Below are 27,196 nucleotides of genomic sequence, written 5' to 3'. Positions count from 1 at the left end.
ATCAATGATGTCATCGACATAGCCGTCCTTAGATATGAAGTACATAGCCATCCATTCATGAAGTTACACGAACATGCATTAGCTTATTGCATATAGACATGAAACACATGCTTATGACTCATGCTGGCAGATGACTGACACACACACATATTGCTATATATTTTGGTCCTTCGCCAAAGCTGAAACTGCACGACGCCAAGTATATGTATACCTAGCTTGCATACGCTTGATTGCCACTAACATGGAAAGCCATAAGGATGCATATGGAAGCTATAGCCACACTGAGGTGAATGAGGAAGGAGAGACAGGCTTCGAATACATTGATGGGCTGACAAGATCACTGCAGCCAGAGACAGGCAGACGCAATGCACCTGTTATGCTCACCTGGTATCCAAAGGGACGCCACCCAGCCGGGTTACTCGCTGGTATGCTTCTCAGCTTTGCCCCGATGTGGTCTGCCTTCTTTGCAGGGGCGTGTTGTCTTTCATAGGCGAGTGTGGCCAGTTACTTCACTGACGCTGGCCCGTTTGATATTGTTCAGGTAGGTCTTATTGCTGTTCTTTAGTTTTGTGGCTACCCTGCATGCCTTTCTTTGTTTAAAATGTCTCTTTTTTTCTCCCTTAGGTATGCGGAGCTTCAGCGCGGCAAACTGGCTTGGTTGAATGATGGCGCATTTAGAACGCTATGATGCGGTAAGTAAGCGCTATGTGCAGCGCTGCAAAGTCTTGCCTTTGCTAACCTGTGTTTGCCTTCCTTGTAGGTCACGTTGTTCTTCAGCGTGAGTGGAATGTCTGGAGTGGTGCCAGCCGAGAGGCGACCATCCAGGTAAGCCTTATGAGCAGTTCGTAATTTGTAAATGTCTCTACTGCTTTCTTTAATGTTGCCTCTATCTTCCTCTTTCAGATTGTTCTGTCCGGGAGGTGTGCAGATTCGAGGAAGCTGCTCTCAGCAGCTGCAAGTGTTTAAAGATGAAGACTGCAGGTAAGATGCTGCTGCTAATGATGTTCCTTTTGTCTCCTTGCAGGTTCTGCTTCTCCGAGGTTCGAGGGAATAGCTGGACACGGTGAGCGTCACATTGCAAGCTGCAAAGTAACGCGAAGCGTGTTGTCTTGCTCGGGTGTGGTTTAAATAGCCCCAACAAAATAGTCCAGGTAAAGTAGTCCCTAGGCTACCACACCCAAAACACTAGACCGCATAGCTTGGTTCTTAGGAACCAAGCTATGTGGATGCCTCCATGTTGGCTGACAATACAATAAAGTAGTTCCCAAGCACATTGTTTTTCATGGTGTATGAGCCTGGTGCCATAGGCACCAGGACTGGCCCCATGTGGGCTTTTGAAGAGGATGCTAGGCTCTAGAGACCCGAGTCCTGACTCCACCTGGCCAATGGGTTTGCCAGAGGGGGTTTTGGGCGAGGGTCGTGACAGCACCCCAGCCAAGGACAAGGGGAAATGGAAAGTTCCTGGTTACCAAGACGATAAGCCACCTGCAAGAAATTCATGCTAAAATCCTCATAATTACAAGCAGGAGAACTCTATTTCGTAGTATCAATGCATGTGACCTAGCAAAGCAAGACAGCGCCCATTCAATCAAGGTAGATGGCAAGAAGCTGTTCCCATCAAACGATAGGTGGAAAGATACAAGTGTTGCTCACAAATTAACAACTGAATGCAATCTCCCAGGCTGAGGTGATCAGAGATGGCAACATTAGGGAACACACAGCACCTCCATGTTCATTTACATTGCCTTGAGAAGGTACATCCAGCCTGGTAACCGTCCAGGGTCCCAGGGCTGGGAGAACACGCTCTGTCCAATCCAGTCACCTTTCATGTGAAGGCATAATGTGTTGTGGGAGCCAATAGTTTCTCTGTGATCCTGCAACTTTGTATTCTTTATATGTAGAGGTGGTCTCAGGAGGAGCCACCAGATATGGCTACCCAATAGTAGAACTAACCCCTATAGAATGTGTATATGGTTCGCCTAAACTGACCAGTCTGCACACCTGAAAGGTTTCAGGGATGGAACTTGGTTTTGTGACATCACTCCTGAATAAAATAGGGTGACACACATTCAGAAGGCGAGAGCATTGCAGAATGTATGGTTTTCTAGTGTGATCCGTGTCATTTTGTTAGATAATAAAGACAGTGAACTTTGTTCTATGGCTGTACCGCTCTTGCGGCAGGGAGTTTTTGAAGGGCCCGAGGATCTCTCTGCTGGTACTCGAGGTGACTGCTAGAGAGCCCCTGATGCTCCTTTACAGATAGTTTCAGGAATAGAAGATTTACCTCATGGCTACAAATCATTGAGGGTGAGGGAAATTAAAAGTAGTAGCCTGACGCGCGAGCAGGAGACATTGGTAGTTAGAGTCATCAAATGTCTTAGTCGCATCCCGAGGCATTTTAACACATGGACTACAATAGAAGGAGGGCGGCTTTGATAAATATGACAAAAGGTTGTACGGCGTCTTTCACCTTCAAGTAACAAAATGTATGTCTTGTTCTAATAGGAGAGAGAGATAGAGTCAAAGGCTACCCTAACCAAAGGCGTGATATAGGGTCACAGATTTGGATTTGCAGCAGAGCTAGGTAGCTACTAGCTCAAAAGACAAAACACCTTGAGATACAGGAATATCAATGAAAAGGTTTTATTTACACTAACACAAAAGACATATTTACAGAAAGTGGCATAACACTATTGTCATCCTAAGCAATACATGAAATAAACTATCACTCTGCCTACTAACCCATGATGTGCAGATTACAATGTGCTCAATGATGCATATTCTTAGTGCTACGCCACTTTCTGTAAATATGTCTTTTGTGTTAGTGTAAATAAAACCTTTTCATTGATATTCCTGTATCTCAAGGTGTTTTGTCTTTTGAGCTAGTAGCTACCTAGCTCCGCTGCAAATCTGTGACCCTATGTCACGCCTTTGGTTAGGGTAGCCTTTGACTATCTCTCTCTCCTATTGTACTCCTCGCCCTCTAGAGTCAGGCCCCCTTTACAAAAAAGAGGGTTCTGCCCCCTTATCTCTCATGTTTTGTTCTAATGTTTAAATATTATTTTCACAGAACATCTGGACAACAGTGAAGGCATCGCCCAAGATAATCTTTGTTGAGAGATAATGCATCATTACAGTCATTTTTAATGTTAAAAGGCAACTTTACAAACACGTGGGTAGATTGGAAACATGTTTATTTTCAGAAAAAAAATAATGACCAAAACGATTCTGCAATAATCACATGCGAGCATTCATTAAACATTCTAATACATTCCCCAACCAGACCATGATCTCAGGCAGGAAGTGTACAATCTGTGGGGTGATGCAAGTCTTACAAAATATAAAATCCATTCTGGTGGTATGCAGCAACAAAAATGCCAATGTATTAAAAAGGGGCATTTCATTTCAAAAGACATTCATCGCTGAACCAATTTGCCGAGTCTCAAACTTTTTTTTGTTTTTTATTACAACAAGCAAAGTAAAAGAAGCCAGCCATTTTACAACACAAAAACTGATGAGAGATTAGGAAAACCTGTTTCATGTTAAGGGAGATAAAGGGTAACCAGTTGGTCACCAGAACTGTTAAGGTGACAGACTTGCCTATCTAAGAATCAGCTTTGCCCAAGTGCTCTTACGGCAAAACCAAATAAGTGCATTCTTTGTGAACAAAGTTTCTCCTTAGAGGCTAGGGTGAGGACTCTAAATCCAGTTGATGCTTGAAGAACCAGAGCAAACCATAACCAAATCCTACAGAATGGGCCATATCTTCAGAGAGAAGCCCGATTGAAGGTTAAATTGCGGTCGTGATCTCACACAGTCTGACAGACTACTCTCTGAAAGGGAAGTTGGGGCAAAGACATGTCTCATTAGGATCATATATTGTCAGACAAGAAGGTTGGGAGTTGCGTGAATTTACAAGGGGCGTGGGCGGGGGCCGAGATTAATCAGAAAAAGCCAGAGTGGATTCCTGTATCTATAAGATAACATACCCTCATAGCGGAAGGTCACATGGTTTCCTGCCCCAGTGGAATAGCTTTCTCTCAGCGGAGGTCGGCGACTTACCAATTGTTGCGGGATGGTTCACACTCAGAGAAAAATATGTGGTTATTTTTCCCGGTGGGTCGCATCCCCTCCGAGGACTAGGCTTGTGTACCTGTGGTGTAGAGTAGCTGTCAGGATAAACCTCACAGTTAACTGATACAATACATGCATACCGGCTCTGCACCTTGGAGGGTTTAGTGTCGCATAGCGACAAACACCCGCATAAGGTATAGGATTCCCACTGAGGACACGGTCGGGTGAAAGACGATCATACGAAATGGTGGGCCATCAGGGAAGAAGATTGACATCTTAAGGAGAAGATGGTTGTCTTTGGCACAACGTTCCAAGTAGGAGGTCTGCTCTATGCCTGCCTTTGGTAAAGTGTACCCTATGGGGGGTCGGTCTGGTGGGCAATTTCTACTATTATTTGACCCGCTTCTTTAGTGATGGAACTAATAGACATCACTAAAATGAGGGTGTGATTGGTGTAGGGATGAGAATAGAGTTCTATCAGACCTAGTAATTCAGTAGTGATGTCTTTCTAAATGATTAGGGTTTTTAAGTTCTTGTTAGAAGGGCAGTGATTGCATCGTTCATATAAACTGTCAACTGAGTCTTAAACACTGGGGTATTTAAGGCAAGTGCTCCACACATCGTTTTATTTATTGTCTACATAGGGGGAGACTCAGCAGGACACAGTATAAAGCCCACAGCTTGTGGCATGATGTTTTAGCCAGGGCTGGTCGGGTACTGCAGGGAATAGGTTAGCTGAGCCCCTGCAGGGTCAAGGCTCCTGCTTCTGACATCAGATGCATGATAAGCCACAGAGTATCATTCAACACCTCGGCAACACCCCACCAGTTTATCCGTTCAGTTCCATTCATAACTCTAGAGATAGCGGCTGAAAACGGACCGAAATGCATGCCTTTCCCAGAAGCACAAGAAGAACATGGACATTCCCGGGATCATGCAAAGTACCAAGTGGGAGACAAAGCATTGCCTGGGAACTCTGGCCTCTGCACCGAGAATCTTATTCAGTAAGCAGGCCAGTTCCTTGGGAACTCACTCAAGGGAGCCGGCGTACGGTTATGGCACAGTGCTTCGCATGCGGGTGATGTCAACACTGCGGCAGTGTATAGTCCCAACACCATGAGACTAAGGGCTGAGATTATTGAAGACATAAAAACTAGTCAGGGTCTTGGATGGGGACGGAAGTGCTTGTGCAGCTATAACAGGGATTTACAATCATGATGCCCTCTCAGGACCCAATTGTAAGTAGCTGCACACATTTACTGTGTGGCTGATAATGTTTAATGAGAGGTCTTTTTAGCACCTTGTTTTATTGAGGGAAGCCTGCAGACTAAAATGTACCTCGATAAAGCGCATCTACTGTTGGGTCTTCCTGATAGTGATGCAAAAAAAAAACAAAAAAAAAATAAAAGATTCCTGAGTGATGCTAAAAGCATTGCACAGTAAAGTTTCATCACACAGTGCTTCTGTGCATGGGAATAAGGGAAGGAACAGCTATGGTTGCAGGGTCGACACAGAGAAGAAGAATAGATGTAAAAGGCCCACGGATAAGATATGGGACCACTTCTCCTGGGTAAGGTAGCTACACTCTGTTAGTGAGCTCCAGGACTCAACATTCCACTCCTCTGGCTCTGCTTTGGGACACACTGGCTGTGCCCGGCTCTCCATCAGTGGATGTGTGTTCAGGCTACCTGCCTCTTTGGCAAGTATGGCCCTAAGCAGGATGTTAAGCATTACCTCCCATCTCTGTTGGCGATGGTGAAGCTGCGCTGCCCAACCGAGGAACAGTTTGAAAGCACATGCCCAGAGTCGGGTACTATCGAAGATTGGCTCAGCACTTCCAAGGGCATTGTCTGTAGTTTTTGTCAGCTGGAGGAAGTCTTTACGTCTGCTAAGTAGGTATGGCTACTGCAGGGCCGTTCCAGGCACAGAGTGGACAGAGACAAGGGTTAAGAACTGCACGGCATCCTCCTTCGTGGAACGGAGGAGAGGGGGCGCAGGGATGCCATATGCGACCATAAAGCTAGTATATAACAGGAGCATAGAAATACAGCCTAAATCCTTAGAGTTCGCCCTTCCAGGAGCATGATGATTTGGAATAATGGGGTAGTAATTGGGACGATGTTCAACAATTTAATACACTGGACATATCAAAGAGGATTTTAGAAAAATGTAAAATTATTTATGCCTTTAAAAATGTTGTTCTGGGACAAAATGTGGTACAAGTCTTACACATGTTAAATGGCCTTACTCATTTTCCCAGTGGGGCTATGCGAATGTTCATTATTAACTGTACACGATAGTTCATAACAACACAGTCTAACTTCTTATACATTAGGCCTTGGCCACTGGACTCCTATTAGTGAATTGTCTCATAGAACATGGGTGCTGGATACACACTAGCCTGAGCCTGCCCTTTGCAGGTCCAGGACAGAAGCCAGTCCATGGTGCACTTTGCGGCATTCCCATGTCACAGCTGGGAAGCATTTCCACTTGGCTATAGCTGTCCAACACGGGGATTGAAAAGGAAAGGTGCTAAGAGGCAGTGCTCTCCGCCTGCTTGTAGATCCTCAGATCAAGAGGCAGCAATGAGAACCTGCCAGGATTGGAAAAGTCAGGGAGCAGCAGCTACTGGAGACTATAGCGGCAGGGTGAGGAGTCCATTTTAGATTTTTTCTTTGCTGTTGCATTTGTTTTCTTATGAGCGGTCATTGACAAGCACCCAGAGAGGGCTCCTTCAGTCGAGTGTCAGAGTTGGTCATCCCGGATGAAGCGGTTTCCCTCAGACTGCTTGCCGTAGTACACATAGCGGCACTTCCCCAATAATCCTGAAATGGAGAGAAGAGAACATTAGTTTGCATGGAGCACGGGTGGCTGTGGCGCTGTGCAGATCATACAGAAGGAGGTGACATCCACCCTATAGCAAACCCTTTCTCCCCCAAGTAGAAAAGAATGTACATACAAATAACTTGAAAGGAAAACAATATATAGCTGAAGGAAAACACAGGAGACAGAGTCACACATTTGCCCAATACATTTGCAAAATGCTTCAACAACATGCTTCTGCCTGATTTTCGTTAAATCACAAACTTTGTGTAAGAATTTCTCAAAAAATCCATAAAGTGAAAAAGGCCATTGATGTTTTTAAGCAGTATGGTCAAATTGTGAGCAAAGGTGCACATGCATTAGGAAGTAGGTCCAAAGACCAGGAAGTCTTTTCAGAGATATTCCTAACATGGTCATTCGAAAAAAGACAAAATGTCGCCTTTGCTATGATTACCATTTATAGTGAAAAGGGCTGCTTTATGAATAGTTAGAACACAAGACGTGCAACCTATTTGCTACATTTTATGTTAACAATACTGCAAGAGTTTATACAGAGAATAACAAAACATCTTTTTATTCTGCTGCGATTGCCCACTACCAAGTCATTTAGTCATTGTAAAGGATAGCCGACTCTATACCTCTCCCACTAGATGGCCCCTAATATTATTTATTTATTTTGCATTTTTAAAGCACTCACACAGCCAACGGGCATCGAGGCGCTGTTACAGGAATTGCTTGTTTTTTAGTTGCGTAATAGTGTTTGTCTTAGTTGCGTATTTATAACGCGCTTAAATACCCAGAGGTTTCTAAGCGCGGACCCGGGATCGAACCTGTGTTGCTTCGTGTCGGCTTGCTTCCAAGGCGAGCACGTGGCCGCAATATCATAGGCCGTCTCATACCGCATCTAAGGATTTCACTGGCAAATAAACACTTCTTCCATTTCCCACACTGGTATATATATCTGCCCCTTCTTATACGTTGTCCATGATCATTTTCACATCCTCTGCTGGAGTATCCTCTTTATTGCAGCTTCTCTGTGTGGGAATACATGGCCGACCAATCCTCCTGCTTTGCATCGGACAAAGCCATTACATAGGCTGGATCGAGCTACTAATCCTCGTGGCTCTATTCTGGCCACAGCGTCAGCAAAGTGCACACCATTTGCCAGCACGTCTTGTAGACTTTCATTTAGCCAACTCCTTCTCCAACTACCCAAGACATACTAAATAAATTGCACTGAAAAGTACAAGGTGCGGCACTATTATCCAATGGGATGAGATAAAGGTTTTGATAAGATCCCTGCATAAGATGGGACCTATAATCCCGGAAGTCACCGTTGATGGGCAAATGCGCTTGAACCCTTCAGGGACCTAAGTCACTAACTGTGGATATGGTTACGCTCTCCAATTTCTTTCTGTATCCTCAAATGGCACACAGTCTACTTTGATATATGATATTTTATTTACATATCGCGCTCATACACAGGTGTTTTATAGTTCACGAACTATAATCTATAGATTTCCGTTGACATCAGATCTAAACATTCCTTTTTAATTTGAAAGTATAATCACATGTACTCGTTCGGTTTATATGTTCCTTTTTTATCTTATGACTGTACTTTGCTACGGGAGGTGCTACCTCTACTGCCCATGTCCATCGCTTGCACAATAAATTACACAATTGAATAAACGTGGCCCTATATTTCGTCATTGTCCGAAATCATCAACACTGGAAGCGTTGAGTTGACTTGGAAGTACATAACACTGCGGCTACAGTTTCAGCACTTTACATCGATGCAAGCAATAGATGCTTCCATTACCCAACGCAATGAAACTTAGGGTAAAAAAAGAAAGACAAAAAAAACACTTCTGTTCTCAGGAGCAAGCCACAATGGAGATGAACTCCAGACTATCCTAGAAGTCTTTCTGATCTACACTTTAAACAATTCTGCTGCACCCCCAAACGACAGCCATGTCCCGATACTCCTTTCTCAATCAACACTTTCCCCCCCAGAATTTTAGTCCATAAAAGTATGCGTACAAAAAAATATATAAATACCAACCAACAATACAATTCATCTCACAAGACCTATAGGTAATTTAGTGCAAGACAGAAAATACAGGCCTACATCTGTACAGATCCGTTCTTTTGCCAAATGTATGAATTATTTTGGCCTCAGCAAAAACAGCACCTGGATGCAGAGTAGATCTGCAAAGAGAAAGTAACTGATGTGGAGTACAAGGTAGGATGAGACGAAGACTGGTTTTACACTCTATCTTCTGGGACAGTCTCAAAGAGGAGCAGGAATAAAACATTTCGAGATTATCCCTTCCGATTTTGAAAGCAACGATTATCCAAACTTCTCTCCTTCCGCCTCTTAGTCAATTGCACAATATGTAGAATCCGTGGTCTCGAGTGCTCAGAATATGCCCCAACCAGTTAAGTAATTTGGTGAGAAAATGCAGACATGATTTATGCCTGCCAACTCCTAGCTCACGGGCGTCAAATAAACACAGGTCAGCTGCTTGTAAAATCAAACATCACATGATTGCAATCAAATAAATGACAGCCTCCCCAGCACCACGTTTAAAGCATGGCCTCACTCTGCATGTGTCCGCCCCTGCTCCCAGACAGTAACAGATAGGAAAGGTCGGTGATCTTCACCCGACACATTTACATTATGACGCCAGTACTGATGGCCCTTAATGTGCACTGAAGACAATTCATTTCACATCTTGGAATGTGGAAGGAAATTGGCAGAGAAGGGGAGTGAAGAACCGAGTAAAGCGAGTCCCATGAAATCAAACCATTTTTTTCAAGTAGGGAAGCCGAGATTAGACTACTGATATTCTGGTTTCTAAGCAACGGGACACGTCACATCTCCTTGCTTTTATGTACTTGACAATCTATTGATGTAATATTGTTCTTCCTACTATACTGTCTTTTAGTTTATTTCTTAAGCATTGACACATTTATCAAATAAGAAAACTGAACCAAAGAAGGAAATATAGCTGACACAATTTCGGTCAAAATGAGGAAACCAGGATAAGAATCAGTGGCATTATTTCACCAAAACCATTGGGGTGACTGACATGATATTAAACAAATCTTGACCCCCTGAATGAAAATACAGGCAGGGATATCAAATGATCTCCAGCCTCATGATGGGCCAGTGTAACTTTTTTAACAACATTCATTGGTCACTTGGGGCGGCAGCAGCATGTGAATAAACAGGGATTGGTAATGGGCACAAACACCCAACAACCAAACCTAAAGGCACCTTGACTTTTAACAGATCGGTAGTCCAGTTGAGAAGGCCACCGTGTTTACAAGTAACATTACAGGGCTAGCGATTGCTACTCTGAACAAAACCCAAAATTTGAATCCAGATCGGATTCTAAAGTCTTCACCAGCATTTGGGTGAAATATTGCACTGTACACTTGTGTTCAGTTTGTGTTTAAGCACTGTAAAAAGATTTGTTGAAATTAGGAAATTAGGATAGAACCTGGTTGTAAGGCCAGCAAATTTGCTACTTGGTTGCACCTGCAACTTTTCCACTACACTCTAATCCTTGGATTTAATGTAGCATATTATGCTAGTGTTGAATTTGTTCAAAGTAGCCTAAATGTTTTGTCAGATAAGGAACATGGCATATAGATAGCTAAAGGTATGTAAGATCTAGCCAAGGCCAAGTGGAGAAGCAGCGGCTATAATCCACACCATCTAGTACCGAATTCAGAGTGTTGCCATCTCTCTTAGGTGGACTAATTGGTTTAATAAAACTCTTTATGCTGGCGTTCATTATTTTAATTCTAAGCACTCTTACATTTTGTAGAAAATCCAACAGAAGCAAAGGGACATAATGATTAACACAAAATCACAAAGTTGTAGCCAATTGGGGATGCCAGAATGGGAACCCAGATCTTCTGGTCGGATCAGGTACAACACACATGTGGCCAACTCATCATGGCCGTTTTCCTGCGTTTTTTGCTGTGTTGCATTGTTATGGGGAGTAGGCCCCCCATAGCCCATATCTATGTTCCTAATCACTTGCCAACCCCCAAAATAAAAGAAATGACCTAACCCCACATTACCTTTACAACATACCTTCACCTGTTGCATTATACGCATTGTATCATAGCCTGCCTTTGTACTCTTGTATAGTCCTGAGTAACTCGCATATCTCCGAATATGTAACTTGTATATCTTGTATATTTAATGTAAATTGCCTCTGCCTGTAATATGCCTGTAACCAAGTGATGCGCACCGGTTGCCTTCGGGCCCGGTGCGCTATACAAATAAATAAAATACAAACACAAACATCGGCAATGAGTTGGCCCCTACGAGTTGGGTAGGTACCCTTCTTGTCCCAGAGTTATTAAGGTAACAGTGGCAGATTTTCCATTATGGGCAAGGGAGCGCCGGGTCTTGGCCCGCTCTCGCCCATTAGGGACGTGCCAACAGCACAGCAGCAAGCCTCGTGAAACACTGAGCACTCCCTCCACTGCTTTTTCCAGCCTAGGGAGCGTTCCTTGGCTGGATGAATTGTCAAAGGGAAACATTGTTTGCCTTTGACAGTTTAGTTCCCCAGCTGCTCAAGCTTAATGAGCCATGCAAGGCTGGGGGCATTTTGCTTCTCCAGCCTTGCATAGCACATTGGAAATGCTAGCTGGGGAACTGCATGTCTGTATGTTTCGAAGGGGCACTCCTACGCCTCATCGCACCTGCAGACTGGAGGGGGCGTCTCGTCACCCAAACTCGGGCCTCTGCACACATGTGCAGGAACCTTCCTGTTCATGCTAGCAAAAGCTGGGGAGGAAACCAAGTCCGTCGGCAAGGGGGGGGGGGGGGGGGTGTAAGAGAGAGAGGCGCTGTGGGGCTAGACATCTATGAGAGCTGTTCAGTAACAAATAACATGCCCACCCCTGGACCTCCAGTGCCTGACATACACACATAACCACATTGATTGTGTGAGGAGCTGGGTACCCAGGGAACAGGCATGTCATTTTTTTTTTTACTGGACATCTATGGTAGATGTCCAGTACAGAATACCATGCCTGACCCCTGTGCCCACCAGCGTGTCGCATACACACAATCTTATTCATTGTGTGCGTGTGAGGCACTGTGGCCCAGGGGGCAGGCATGGCATTTTTTACTGGGTATGCCCAGTAAAGAATGCAAGCCCATTCGGCTGGGATTCCTAGCGCCTCACATGCAATGTCATGTCCGATCCCAAGCTCAAAGCACCTTCTACGTATACATTATTGATTATCATTGATTATCAGTGCATGTTAAGCGCTGGAGGGAACAAGGGAAGGCATGCCATTAATTAATGGGCATCTATGATAGATAGCCAGTAAATAATGCTATGCCTGGACCCCCTAGCATCTCACACGCACTCAATTGATGTGTGCCTGTGAGACGCTCGGGGCACCAGTGGGCGGGCATGACAGTTTTTACTGGACATTTATCACCAAGTAAAAAATGCCCTGGATGTACCCTGAGTCCCAGCACCTGATACACCTCTGTCCCTTGGGCCCACCAATGCCTCGCACTCACATATAATCGCATTTATAAATAATGTGATTATGTCTGAGTGCCAGGTCGTGGCGCACCACGGGTAAGGCATAGCATTTATACTGGCCATGGTTAACAAAGCAAGCATGACAAGTGTTATTACGAAGCTAGACTGACATTTTTATGCAACCAGTATAGCCATTTCTTACTGTGGTATGACATTTTGTATTGGGCATCTTTGATAAAGCAAGCATGATAAGTGTTATTATGTAACTCGACACGTTTACATTTTCATACTGTGGCATGCATTTTTAATGGTAAAGCCAACTGGAGTATGTTCTTATGTTGGGATACTGCCATATATTGGCAGAACAGACATGGGCATGTTTTCTTATAGTATCATTACTGCCATTATGCGCAAATGTATTTATTGATTAACATTTGCTAAAGCACACAGCAGCCCGGAGGCATTGTAAATGTGTATGTTCTTATATGGGAATACTAGGGTATAATGGTGTAGTCAGCATGGAAATGTATGGGCACAGCCACAATTAAAGTGTTTTATAGTGGCACATATTGTGGGCAAAGGCATAATGAAAATGTGTTGAAGAAATGCTCCTGTGCACTGTTGGTGACTTGCATCTATTGCATTGTTTTACGAGTTACCCTACAAAACCAATTGCATACTGTCTTGTTACCCAATGTTTCTAAAAAGTGGGCTCTAAATTGCACCATTTTAATCCATTATTTTAAAACGTTTCTTGGGGGGCGACTATCCCCTACGGCCCCCCTTGGTTGGTCCGGGCTCCCTCGCTATGCTTGGTTGCTATGGCATATGTGGGAGAAATATTTACGCCCCTCCAGTCAAAAGAAATCACCATTTCTTCTAATTTCGTTCCCTTTCTGTCGTTCCTTTCTCCTCCCTTCTTTTCCGCAACCTCTCCTGCCCTGGGTCTGTGGGATGTCATGGGAGGATGATGCTTTGCCTGTTTTGGGATTAGAGGTGAATGGTGAGTTGGGAACTGTCTGTGTGGGCGGGCTGCAGAGCACGAATGTGTTTATACGGATGGATTCTTGGGCAGTGTGAGGAGATGTTCAAACTGCCAGATGATGGAATGTGGGGATGTGCCTGTGAGTAGAGGGGTATGTCTGTGAGAATAGAGAAGTTGTGTCTGGTTTGCATACATATAAAATGTCTGAGTTGTTTGATATGTAATAATGCACAAGTCTAGTGGTCTTTATTTAAGCAATAAACCCTGAGCAGGGGGGCCATTACTGCTTCAGGTAATGCCCCGGGGCCCATGGTTACAAGCCTAAGCGAAGTGAGGCCCTTAATGCAGGCCTCGGGGCGTTACGAAAGCCGGTAACCCCCCCCCCCTGCGAGGGGCTTATTGCTATTAGTACTTCAGCCCATAACACCGTAGTACTGTTTCGCAACTGAAAAAACAAAAAAATGGCCGCTAAGGAAGGGGAAACGAAATCCGTTCTTTTCCTGATGGCCATTGAAAATAGTATATAAACCAAATTTTAAAAAGAGAAAAAAAACAAAATAGCAGCCATGGAACGGGAGAAGGAACTACATGTAGTCCCTTCTCCTTTTCCATGGCGTCCATTAAAACAATTGAGAAAAAAAAAGAAAGCGGCCGCCATGGAATGGGAGACGGGACTACACTTAGTCCCTGCTCCCTTTCCATGGCGTTGTGTCGTAGATCGGGAAAGGACGCACAGGGGACAGATGTGTTCCCTGCACGTCCGCTCCCGATCAGGACCGGAATTAAGGAGGTAAGTAGGACGGGAGTGGAAGGGAGAAAAATCTCAGGAAAAAAGGGAAGGCGGAGCATTAGGCACTTACCTTGCTCCCCCGGCAGAGGAGATGGCGGCCTCAAGCCATGAGGCGGCTCAGAGCGGTGGGATTTTCGCGTGGAAATGCCCCCGTTCTGAGCCTCATCATTGGTTGGGAGGCAACCACACCCCCCTCGCCGGGTACTAATAATACATTGCATACAATGTTTATTGCTAATACTCTGCCAGTTCTCATTATTGGAAGTCTAATGTCAGGTGATCATCATAGCATATCCCCCACCTGCTTGCTAACCCTGCCTGGTAGTCATTATTGCTAGACTCTTGTTCATGTTGGTTCAAGATTCTGATTGAGGGCCCTTAGAGCTAATTTAATTTGATGGGCATTCTTGCTAATCCTGTCTAATGCCGTTATTGCACTGTGAAGGGCAATGATGTGGGTCTTATTGGCCAATAAACATGAGGGAATATATGCTCTTAAAATGCAAAACGAGAGAAACACCCTTTATTCGACTTACAATGGTTATGCTTGCTTTCTCAGTGACCCCATTATTTGTCTTTAAAGGGAACATTTTAATCACTCCAACATCACTTCAATAGAACAGCAGCCCAATGTTTTTGGACAGGAGCACATGATCAAAGTTCATCTCCAAACGGTGCTGGCAGTTTTGTTGCCCCGTCATACATTTACAGTGTAGCTCGAAGAACCCCTCTGCCATAATTGTTCGAGATACTCGGCATGGAGGCAGCAAGGTAAGTTAACGTTATCTCACCTTTCTTAAACTGGTCGATAGATTGCAAGTGTTCCAAGGACACCATCGCATTAAGCTTCTTGCAGATGAGCTCTATCTCAGACAATCTTCTTTGCTGATTGCAATGAATAGTTTGCAATATAGGGACCCAATCGCTGTAGCTTGGAGGAAACAGTGCAAAGGCTAATGGGAGCTGTCCCATTTCTTTCCATTGGATTGCTGAAAGGACTTCGTATAAGGAGAACAGTAGTTTAGGTGTTAAATTTGAGCAGCAGCACTGATTACACCTTTACTCCAATGTAACTTTTCCCCCCAAAGTTGTACAGCCCTAAAATGCATCTGTGTCATTACTACCCAGGAATGTGTACCTACTGGCGGGCGAGTTATTGGTTAAAGAACCATTGACTAACACTATTGTCCTGCCAGCTTCAATGCAAATATTTACAGATGATGTCCCACAGCTAAAAAAAGCACACCCTCACTCGTGCTGAAGCAAGGGAGGCTAACAGGTGATGAAAACAAGTGTCAAGTGAAAGGGGTAATCAACACCGACCTCAATTTTGTATGGGCTTGATTTGCTTTACTCTCAGTATAGTGTGGCGAGTTGCCTCAATGACCCATCACACTGTGTTTGGGGGTTGAGGGGGCTGCAAGAGACTGGGTTGACCCTATCACTCCCTGATGTGTGTCCCCCAGGGTGGAAGGAGTGGGGTCCTGCAGGCTCACCTCCCCAACCAAGATGTACTAATACATCGCAAGGGCTGTTGCAAATCCAATCCACAAAGCCACTAGGCCAATACACCCAGGGAATCCTGAGAGAGCCGATACAAAACTGTTATAGGCACTAGTGCGAGAGTAATAACTCTTTGGTACCCAGAGTGTTTCCGGAGCACACTCTGATGCAGATACCCTGCAGCGAGACCTTACCAAGCAGTTTACACACTATGCCCTGCACACTGCCCTGGTAGAAAAAGCATGAACCACTCAGTGAGGGAGAAAATAACTTTCCAAACTCATGTGCAAGAAGCAACCGCGAAAAAAATATACGCTGCTGGATGAGGAAGCCACGAGAAGCAGAAAAGGACTTCCCCCGCTGCCGCAGGATACCACTAATGCCCGAACACTCTTAGAAAAGCTATCAGGATGGAAGAGGAGTTAAGGGCTCCAAAAAAGATGCAAACCAAATAGATGAGAGAAATCACCTCATTAGGCAATGCATGGATTCAGTTCCACATACCGAAAATCCTTTGGGGAAAAATACAATCCCTGAACGAATCTAAAGACCTGAGAAAAGGCACACCGCAGGCCAAGCCAGTCCTACAGGCCAAAACGGACACTGAGTACTATAAATGAGACAGGTGTCACCCAAGAAAGGGGGAGAGGTAGAAGACAGGAAGGAAGGTGGAGAGTATTCCCTAGATCCATGAATACATGGGGAAACCACTAACTGGAAGGTGGTAGCAATGATAATGATGATGTGTTGTTATATAGTACACGTTTTAGCAACCTTACATCACCTGTTCTGGGAAAAGGTAACACTTAGAACCTGTTCAGAAAGGGGGAAGGTGAACGAGGAGGGTCCACAAGCCATGCCAAACAAGAGGGGAGCCTAGAGTTCCAGACCTTCCTAAAGGCTTAACAGAAAAGAGACCCATGTCCGGAGAGTGCCATTATATTGTCTACCTGTGAAGGCTGTGAGTCAGGGGAAGACTCATTGAACGAAGAGCGAATGCTGAGCAAGCCAAGCCTGGAAAAGACCAAATGTAAATGCTGTGAAACCCCAGGTCTGGGAGAGACCTACCCATGAGGTTGAGCTAAAGCCTGGGAAAGAAACCTGACTGTGCTCAAACCTTGGGGAGGCCTTGAGAGGCATCATGAGAGCAAGAAGACCAAGCACGTGTCCAGACTCTGTGTAACCCTGAACGAGCCTTCCCAGAAAAAGCTTTCTATTTGGTGTTGTGTTTGGACATTTAAGAGCAGGATTCGTGAACTCTTTCGTTGGCCACTCTTTGCAACATTTGCATTATAGTTTAGGGTATTCAGGTGGGTAAGGACTCGTTAAGAGTAGGATTCAAAGCTTTCTGTTGGCCACTTCATTGGTCATTTTTTGTGGACTAGGGTTTCCATGGAGGGACAAGCACTCTGAGCAAATGTCAAGAACTTTCTTATTTAGACACTTGGTTGTGTGGCACAATAACCGAAAGGAACAGTAGACTTGTACCATCCGTGGCAGTGTTTACTTTAGAAACACAAGCATTGTCTGCAGATATTTCCCTAGTTCCTATAAGTGATTGGGCGACCCCTTCCCCTAGCCAAACACTAAATGAAGGGCACTGTTTTGTGTCCTATTTATCCCTTGTCTTGTGTGCCACTGGTAGGTCTTATCGCATGTAACCACTGTGATAAATCACCATCCGAATGCAACCGAGAGAAGAACTCTCTCAAGTCTTTTTACCATAATCAGTGATCGGGTGATGACATTCACGGCACCGTGCTCATTTAGACATCCCAGTGGACAGGAATTAGAGGGACAAACATTTGGCTTAGAGGGAGACGCTGTGATTGGATGAGAGCAGTGGAAGGTGCACCCTCCGTGAGTGATGGGGAGATCACAAGTAGACCGCCTTGCTGCCCAAGTAACTGGGGAAGAAGTGACGTCCTTGTCGGACAGGAATATGGCTGTCAAATACAGAACTGGGTTGGATGAAAGATAATGAGGCACATCAAGGTTTGTGATACACCTTACACCACGCGCATGTCTATGCTATGTTCAATGTGCATCCATAGAGTTATAGTCGTCACAATAACTCAATACTTAAAGCAGCAGATCAAGGTGGTGCATACATTTAGATGGATTGTTCAACGGATTTAAACTCTTGTATTCTAGTATATACACTTATTATGTCCTCAATGCATACATCAAAATTTGGTCTCATCAAAAAACATATTGATCAATTATTGTCCATAAATCTACATCTAGATAATGTGTTTCCCACGCCTCTTGTTAGTCTCAAGATCTTTACTGTTTCCTTAAGACTATGTGCAGTCCCTTGCTCACAAGACCAAGAGTTGTACAGTTTCCTCGAGCCTGTATATTTGCCCATAAACCAACACGACTGTCGACCCAGTATAGGTCTTTATCAAGGCTGGGCTAGCACACACTGATAATTGGATGCTTGATAGTTTGAATTGAAGTGAGCTTTTCTTATTCTCCCATTCGCTCAAGATAAACGATTAAGCATTTTCTTACTCATTATTCCGGTTCAAAAGGCGAGGGTGAGCCCCACCCCCCCCACCCCTCGCCGACCCCCAACCCCCTTTAGGCGTCCAGTCAGTAATTCAGTGAATGTGCCTTTTGCAAGTGGTTTGCCACCAGGACTGAAAGCCATCCCTGCCTCTCTCACAGAGGTCTGTGGAGTTGAAGGCAGGCTGTTTAAGGAGATTCTACTGAGAGGAGACACTGCGCGATGGGTCGTCGGAGACCACTCCAGCGAGGTGTCAGCACTCAGTAAATGAGACAAGGACCCGAGATATCAAGGCTGTCAACAGTCCCTCGACAGGGAAACAGATACAGCATTCATGGGCGGATTTAAATAGACATCAAGTGCACAAACGGCAAAAAGGGCAGACTTCAAACAAACAGGGGGGTGGGGGGGTGTTGTAGAGCACTTCAAGAAAGCCAGGGCGCAGGGCTGGCGATGTATGGGAGAGACACTGTCAGGGCCGGAGACAGGCCTGCCATTGTGTGCGCTGACAGAGAGCAGAGATGCCGATAGAGATACGGGGCCTGTATCACTGTCGGCCGAGTTCAACAGTGTCTTCTGCCCTAACGAAAGCTGACACGGTTTCCGCGCTCTCCTCGTCCCCTCTGCCCCGCTTTCCAGCCGTTTTCTCCTCAGACGTTCATTACGGGGCCTCGCTGAGGCGGACTGCAAGCTCCTGGCAGGGTGCTCCTGTCGAGGACGGCGAGCCTGAGAGCCTAGGGGTAACTCCAGTCAAAGTGAATTGGGAGTTTGCGGCAGAAAGGCTCTCGGTCTCACTCGTCTCTCCAGCAACGCAGGGTTCACAGGAACGCTGACGCGTCGAGGGCTGTCACCTCCAATCGGCTCCTGTATGTGAGGATGTTTGGACTCCTGGATTGCTCAGCAAAGCTGTCAGCCCCCCTGGCGGCCGGGAGGGGGGAGGCAGCTGCTGTCTTTGCTCCCAGCGCGGTGGGGTGCTATGTGGGTTGGTGACAACTGAAGTCTCACGGTATTCCTTTGGACCTGGCATCTCTGATTCTTAAATTCTGTCTCTGTTGTCCCAGCTTCATGGAGATGACAGACCAGTGGATGCTCTAATACATTTCATGAATTCATAGCAAAACATGAACATGCCAACCAGCCTCGAACTTCTACCTAACTTTTTAGAACTGATACTCTGATTTTCCAGACAGTGGGAGACGTATAAGACAGCACCTGCAACACGTAAGTGCTAACCTCAACCCGCCCTACCTCCTACAACCCTCCCCCTTCAGTTATAATGACAATGGAGTTTCCAGAAAAAACTTTGCACTTGAATGTTAATAGCAAACATAAGACTTAACTGCCAGGAAAAATGATCCTAATGGATTCTTCATGCACCTAGACGAGCAATCTCGTCCTTGGCACTTAAGGAGTTTAGAAACTGAACAAAGAGCATTGGACAAGAACTTCTTGGATTAGAATACCACATAAAAAGCACATATTAGCAGCGTCCATATGCCTCTTGCCAACTGTGACAAATCAACTTCCGGGGCACCAGTGGTCCATGGATAATTATCGGTTTCTAAACCATCAATCAGCCCCACACCTCTAGAATACCAGAAGGGATCTGAACAGATTGGAATATAAGTAAATTATAAGACCTCCTTGTCCAATTTTGGTAACGTGGACGGAATGCCAGGCTTATATCCGCAAGGTCGTGGCTCGTTGGATGGTTGCAACACAGCAAAAATACAATAATTACCCAATGATAAAAGTGACTGTCCAGTCAAGGTTGTATAAAGTATCTACTTTATTATTACTACAACAGACAGTTCTGGCACCCTACAATTACAACGCACACTGTAAAGAAACACAGATGACAGACAGCTTCACAAAGGAAAGGATACTGGATACTGAAAGGAGGGAAGTAAAGGTAAAGCAATCACCTTACTGTTCAAGGTTATTTGGTTTGAACACCAAAGGGGCAAAGGGTCATAACTGTCTCTAGGGGCCTTCAGAGAAGGACCAGGGGGGCAGAAACACAATGGTCTGAAGAAGTTCTTGGTGCTTGACAGCGTTAAGGCGGTTCCAGGGTGCTTCGCAGCGCGTGAGACAGAGTTAATGGCACAAGACAGCTGTGGGTACCAGGCGGCAGGCAGTTCGGCAAGCGAGGCTGGGCGGACGTCTGCAGGCTGTCCGGTGCGGCGGCTCATGGCCAAGAATTGTTGTCTCTGTGCTGTTTGGCGGATCTGGAATGCAGGTCAAGGCATCTCGGATGGCTCTGGTGACCGCGGCGTGACAACAGTTAGCGGAGCAGCCAGATGTGGTTGGAGGACTCAACTGTCTCAAAATTGTCCTTAAAAAGTTGGACGCTGGATGATGCTTGTGTGGCACTCCTCTTAGCTTCTTCGCAGTGCTCATGTCCTTTCAAGGTGGATGGCCCAAAGCTCAGCAGGGTGTTAGCAGGCAAAACCCTTGTCTGGTGTCCAGAGACTCTCTGGCACTTTCCACCTAGGAAGCTTGCTGTCAGAACCTAGCAGGTCATGCTGTGTGGTTCCTGGGTAGCGGTTCTGGAGCTGCTGGATGGGTCTTCTGAGTCCGGTATCTCCCTCTGTTCCCTGAGAGATGTTTAGGGGAGGGATCTTGCTTCCCTCTTGGAACTCCTGTCCTTCCTTCACTGGCGGAAGATGTAAGGTAGACTATAACTTCAGCTCAGGTCCAAATTGGTCATTTTCTTACTCCTTGCAAAGTCTTCAGATGATCTGATCAGTGAAGGACTCGGCCCTCTTTTAAAGCCAAACAGGCCCCAGTGATTGGTGCAGGCTAAGTCCACCTTAATGAACCAATCCTGGGTTCCCACCAACAATCTTCATTGATGCTTTAGGTCAGAATCAGAGCGCTTGGTAACAGACAGGGGAAGGATGTCAACATATACTTCCAAGTCCCACCCATCTTCCTGACTGCTGCACATCAATGTGTATCCCTAATTAACTGAGCCCTATGCAGCGCTTGGTCACAACATGGACCTCCTTTGAAGTAGGGGGTTGCAGGCAGACGTTCGTCTCCTACAATTCACATACTTCCCTGCTCTGAAAGGAGTGGTTTCAGACGGAACATTCACTAACCTTTCATACCAAGGAGGAGTGTTAGTACCAAGTTGACACCTTGCATTACAAAGAGGTCTTGGTCTCTGGTCTCCGTTCTCACTTCCTGCAACCAGCCCTTCTCTGAGGCCTGCTAATTAACATCTTTCAGTATTCGCTACCACCAGCAAGGTGTAACAATGGAGATGCAAATTCATGGGGCATTGAAATGCTAATCAGGGTGCCCACGGCAAGAGGCTTTTGATGTACCCACAGCTGTCAGGTGTCAGCTACACATGCCAGTGGAGGGCGGCACTGGTAAGCTGTGTCCTCCCAGAGTACATGACTATTTTTCTGCTGTGCGGTGAGTGTGGAAAATATGTGCGGGAATGGCCCCACATATTTTTCGAGGTTAATCACCCATCATTCATTCTTTTTAAATGAACAAAAAAAATCAAATAGCCCAGTCGAGCGCACTCTCCCTATGCGGATGGTCGAATTCCTCACACCGACTCAGACTGACCTGTCTCCACCCGAGCTTCCCTCTGTTTGCTAACTGAAGAGTGCATGATGATTATAGAGAGTGGCTGTTGTTGCAACGAAAACTCTTTCTGTCCATGATGGGGTTAGTCATATTGAAGGCAGGGTTTGCCCTGTTCAAATCTAGTGTGAACATGTTTCCATTGTTTTACATAGAGGTGCTATTCTATTTGGCGTACGAGGTAGGACCTCACTCCATCTCTTTCTAAACATGGAGGTCTAGAGATTCAAGTCTTGATATGTTCTTTTATGTCAGTGTTAGATGTATCCATCTTACTTGCTGAATCCCTTGTCTAGGGCTTACAAGATGGATAGTAGCAAAAGATTGATGAGAATCATTTTTGGGCCTGGCAGCTAGGGAGACCCTGCATTCCCATGTATCTGCACATCTAGTGAAGATTGGAGAGATGCAGGTTACTTCCTGTGCATACTTGCCTGTCCCCTCAGAACATGTGCAGACCGAACAAAGGAAATGTTGAGGAATCTTCCATTGCTTTCCTCAGCAGTGCCTCCACTTTCCCAGTAAGAATCCCTATGTTGCAAGGAGGGGATCTTTGTTAGGACTGCTTTGTTCTAGTGTGGCCGCACAAACACAGAAAGGTCTCTTGTAATCTCCTAATTCCCAACTGGTACGAACTGGAGGACTTGTATAGGTTTCCCACAGCTTGATTCAATACAATTTTAAGAGTTATCACATGCAGTGTGCCCCGTGTTTGCCGTAAACCTCTTAAAGCTTCTACCATGCCAACCCAGCTAATCTTTGAATTCAGGTACCACGACTCATTAGAAAGCATTTAACTGTTGGTATGATTTACTGTAAAGAGTGATTTTTCTAGTGTAAATATTTTACTATTTAAGGTGATCAAAAACTATGCGCATGGATGGGGTGTGGTGAGCAAATGTTTTATTGCATCATCAAACAGAAGTATGCCAACCGAGGAGCTGGGCTAATAGAGCCAACACGTGTTTCAACCAGAACAGGTAATTTTCAAAGCTGTGACAAGGAAACAGCAAACAATGCATCATGAAAGTACACAATCACCCGAAGACAAAGACCCGAAGAGGAATTATAGTACCCGTGTTTCAGACAAACAAAAGGTGTTGTCAAACATATTCCATGTATGAGATTAATTCACTTGACATATTGGGCCTCATTACAAGTTTGCCAGTATTTTGCCAATGATTCCGTGGAAGAGATGGCACTGATTCTGGCAACCGCAACCACAGAATCACTGGCACATCACAACCTTGTGGGAGCACGCACTCTGGCATGCGGGTAACGGTGCGACCAGCATGACGGAAACACTGTCCTCCACCCTCAAAATCGGTGGCACCACCACCAAAAATTCTGGTGGCACAGTTACCAGCGTGTCCCTCATGGAAACACCGGCACCAGAAACACTGGCACTGGAAATAAGATCGCTGGAACTGGAAGCTCACTGGCGGCCATTTTGGAAAACACAATCCACTTAAAATCACCTAGTTCCAGTTGCCATCCGGACACATACACACCGGCATCTCATCAGCAGCATGTCATCTCGAGTCCCTGAATTGCGGTAGCGGAAGCCACGTTTCTCTGAGCAGGAACTGAACATACTCACCGATACCTTAGTGGAACATGCCGGTGAGCTGTTTGCCACTGACCACCGGCACAGCACACAGCTGAGGAAAAATGCCATCGGGGAGGAGGTGGCGAAGAAGGTGTCAGCCGTGGAAGCCATGCCTCACACAGTACATGACTGCCCTAAGTGGTGGGATGACCTCCGCCTGAGGGTCCGCAACCTTCTGTCGGCCCACAGGAAGGAATGGGATGGCCTCACTGATTAAGCTCATGCTGTGGGAGGAGAAATGCAGCAGTGTGCTGCACCTTGAAGGGATTGAGGGAGTGGGAGAGGCGTAGGACGATGCCGGGCCATGTGTAGAGGGCGGTGAGTATAGCGTTCCACACCAATACAAAAATACACAGTGGGCAGGAAACTGCAGCGCACACTACACAAAGACATGTCCAACTGCATGCCAGAAAACCACATCCAAACCATGGTGTCCAACGAACCATGGCCGTTTGTCAAGGGTACCCGAGCATTGCACCCCCCCCGAAACATCCAAAAACACATATGCCCACAGGAGTACTGGTCATGTGCACAAAGTGACAACATGACCAGCAACACATACACAAGGCCCACACCCTCGAAGGTGATGTGTATGCACCACGAGCAATGTACCCCTGCAAGACACTCCTATCATAGCCGTCCTGTTGGACCGGGCCACCGCCTTCCTGTCAAACCCATCATCCACAAGGGGCCTGCTGAGGCCATCCCATCCACGACCAGTCTCTCCCAGGATATCTTACCAGCACTTACCCTTGGGCACCCTTCCTTGGACTATCCTGATTCTGGTCCACATCATCTTTCACACTGTACTCCCCTCCCCCTTTTACTCCTTACACCTGCCCCTGCACTAGCTTAGCCCTTTGTGCCCCCCTGCACATCACCTCCTCCAATCCCTGCCCCTATACTCCACCCACCAGCACTTTTCATTACCCTGCACTTGCTCAGTAGGAATGTCCCAAGACCCAGTACGACTGTCCAATCTGGATTTCTCCCCCATCCACCACCCCCTTTTGTCTTGTGGCACCTCCAAACAAATCTATCTAGGCCCCATAGATATGTTCAATGATGCACAGGCATCATGTCACACAAATGTATGAACTGCATGTTGCAAGGCCATAGGATGCCTCAGAAGTGAATAACGGCATGCCCATCTCACCCCCACAGGCACCTCGTCTGACAGATAGCAAGGTGGATTAATCACCTTGCGGCAACCCAGACAGAGGAGAGCCATGCCCCATAAGACCACTGTCAAGGCCACACTAGCACCAGGCACGTAATCCACGGAACCAGTGTGCATGTCGCCTGCCCCTGCAGCAACATCACAGGAAGCATCCCCTGCAGCAATTCCACAGGAAGCAGCCCCTACAACAACTCACAGGCACCAACCTGCAGCAACTTCACAGGCACCAGCCTCGGCAGGAACACTAGCTCTGCTCACGGAAGCACAGCCGGCTGCCTCTGACACACAGCAGTGTGGGCCAGCAAGACAGACATTACCCCACCAGCCTCCCTTGTATGTCAGCACCTCAATGGAGGACAATGCTGGGCAGTGTAATTGTAATTGGTGATTGATAATGCTCTTAATACCCAGAGGTTTCTAAGCGCGGTCCAAGGGATCTAACCTGTGTTGTGCTGCATGGTCTTGTTCCGAATGCAAGCACGTTGCCCCTGAGCTATCCTCCTGAGACATGAGAGTGGGAACTCCCCCGAGGGGTCACCAGAACACCCCCCCCCACTACCACTGTCCATCAGCCCTCTGGCTTCCACAGCCCACCTTCACCACTGATCCCGAGCATCAGAAACATGGATGCACGCATTTGGGGCATAGAGGCACGGCATGAGGAGATGGCAGGACTCGTGTGCCAGCAGCTGGAGGAGACCCGGATGATGCGGGAGAGTTTGCAGGCCACCAGCCGGTGCTGTGTATGTGCCATGGGCCACTCATCATGTGCAACAGTCCTGCTTGTGCAGAGGGTCTGGGAGGAGAACGAGGCAATCTCGGCACTGGCCGAGTACCTCACCCGTTCCCTGCAGGCGGCCCTGGAGCACAGGGGGATGGCAGGTTCTGACCCCCCTCAACCATCACCATTCCTGCCAGCTCCCAAAAAAGTGCTGGTCCGGTGTGAAGAGGCCACGGAATTGAGCCAGTTCCAGACTTCCTGTGACACTTATGCAACCTACGGGGTGTTACTGGGAGGGCGTGTTTGGGTGGGTAAGTTGAGGGGGTGGTCAGGAGGGTTAGTTGGGGAGGGGGTGTTGGGGAGGGCTATTTGGAGAGGAGGTGGTGGAGAGGGTTAGTTGGGGAGGGGGTGGTCCCCACATGTTTGTTCAATCCAAAATACACATGGTTATGCAAATGACTTAACGTCTCGACATACAATTTGTGTAGTGGTGTGCTTTATTTTTGCACTGCATCACATGCAGTGTGTGCCATGGGTCGTGTGTAGGTGCTGTGTCCTCAAAAGTTGTTTGCAATGAGTTCCTGGTGCACCACACGGCCATCCCTGACTTCCTGTGATGGTGTTGTGGCATGTCTGCTGCTGCATCCAAGTCACCATCATCATCAACGTCCGCCAGAACCATGTCCATGTGTGGGGGCAGGGAAATGTTCTGCCTGATGCACATATTGTGCAACATGGCACAGGCCAGGACTATCTTCCCCACTTTGCCTGGCCAGTACATCAGTGCCCCACCTGAGCGGTGAAGGCAACGAAACGTGCCTTCAACAGTCCGAAGGTCTGCTCAATTGTCGTCCTTGTTCTGATGTGAGCACGGTTGTAGGCTATTTCCTAGTGGATCTGTGCATCTCTCGAATGAGTCATCAGCCATGGTTATAGGGCATAACCGGAATCACCTGCATGGAATGGCACACAGAGAGGGCCATTTAATCGAGGTGACTGGGCAGTGTATACATATTGGGATGTGGGCGTGTGACACATGCATCTGAGCCTGTGCTCTTGCAAGCCTTCATGCACCTTGCTGCACCCTGTGAGAGGCAATGCTGGTCATGCCATGTGTTGGGTCCGACTCCCAAGGATGGGTTGGTGGGGCAGAGTTGGAATATGCTGTGTTTTGTGACATGGCAGTGATGCATTCTGGTACCTGTAGTGCATTGCATGTGCTTGTCCATCCATTCACAGATTGTGATGGGGTGTCCATCCGTTGACACATGTGGTAGATGCCAGTCGTTGCCAACCATGCTTCTGTGCCAAATGTGTCCATGCATTGGCATGGTACCTATTGGCCATGCACTGGTGACAGTGACCACCCCCAATGCCATGTTGCACATGCAATGTGGTGTGTGTGTTGATGTTTTTACTCACTCAATAGCCAGGTCCGCTGACCAACATAACACGCCATGTACGCAAACAGGACCATAGAGTCATGGGCGGATTCCGGGAAGCATGCACAGCAGTGTGTGATCGTCAGGTCTGCATCGCAGACGACCTGCACTTTCAAAGAGTGGTACAGCTTTCTGTTTCGATACACCTCTGTGGCGTGGACAGCCACTAGCTCTGTGTGTGCAAGGCCATGAAAGTGGACCAAGGTGGCGTTGACCTGTGCCTATGTCGTTGGTAAGGCAATGTGCTGGGGCACATGATGCAGGAGGGCATCCATGACCTGCACCAGCACAATTAAAAATGCTGGCTGGGAGATGCCGTGCAGCGCCCCGACTGTGTTGTGGAATGTGCCCGTGGCAAGAAAAGTGCAGCACAGACACCACCTTCAACAGGTGGGGGGGTGGCAGCCCGGATAAGAATGATGCCCTGGA

General features: G+C 46.6%; 1 protein-coding gene across 1 annotated transcript in view; it reads right to left on the bottom strand.

Moving 5' to 3' along the window:
- Window positions 1-3,177: 3,177 nt before the first annotated feature.
- The window catches only part of LOC138473047 (leucine-rich melanocyte differentiation-associated protein-like), a 1,341,210-nt gene continuing 1,317,191 nt past the window's right edge, over window positions 3,178-27,196 (bottom strand). The window contains exon 6 of the mRNA XM_069611536.1: window positions 3,178-6,899. Within this exon, the coding sequence (XP_069467637.1) occupies window positions 6,820-6,899 (80 nt within the window). The 3' untranslated portion in view covers window positions 3,178-6,819. The remainder of the gene's footprint in view (window positions 6,900-27,196) is intronic.

This window comes from Ambystoma mexicanum, chromosome 8 (genome assembly GCF_040938575.1).
Source record: "Ambystoma mexicanum isolate Mex_15411 chromosome 8, UKY_AmexF1_1, whole genome shotgun sequence".
In the NCBI taxonomy this organism is placed as follows: Eukaryota; Metazoa; Chordata; class Amphibia; order Caudata; family Ambystomatidae; genus Ambystoma; species Ambystoma mexicanum.
This window is presented reverse-complemented; position numbering and strand designations above follow the sequence as displayed.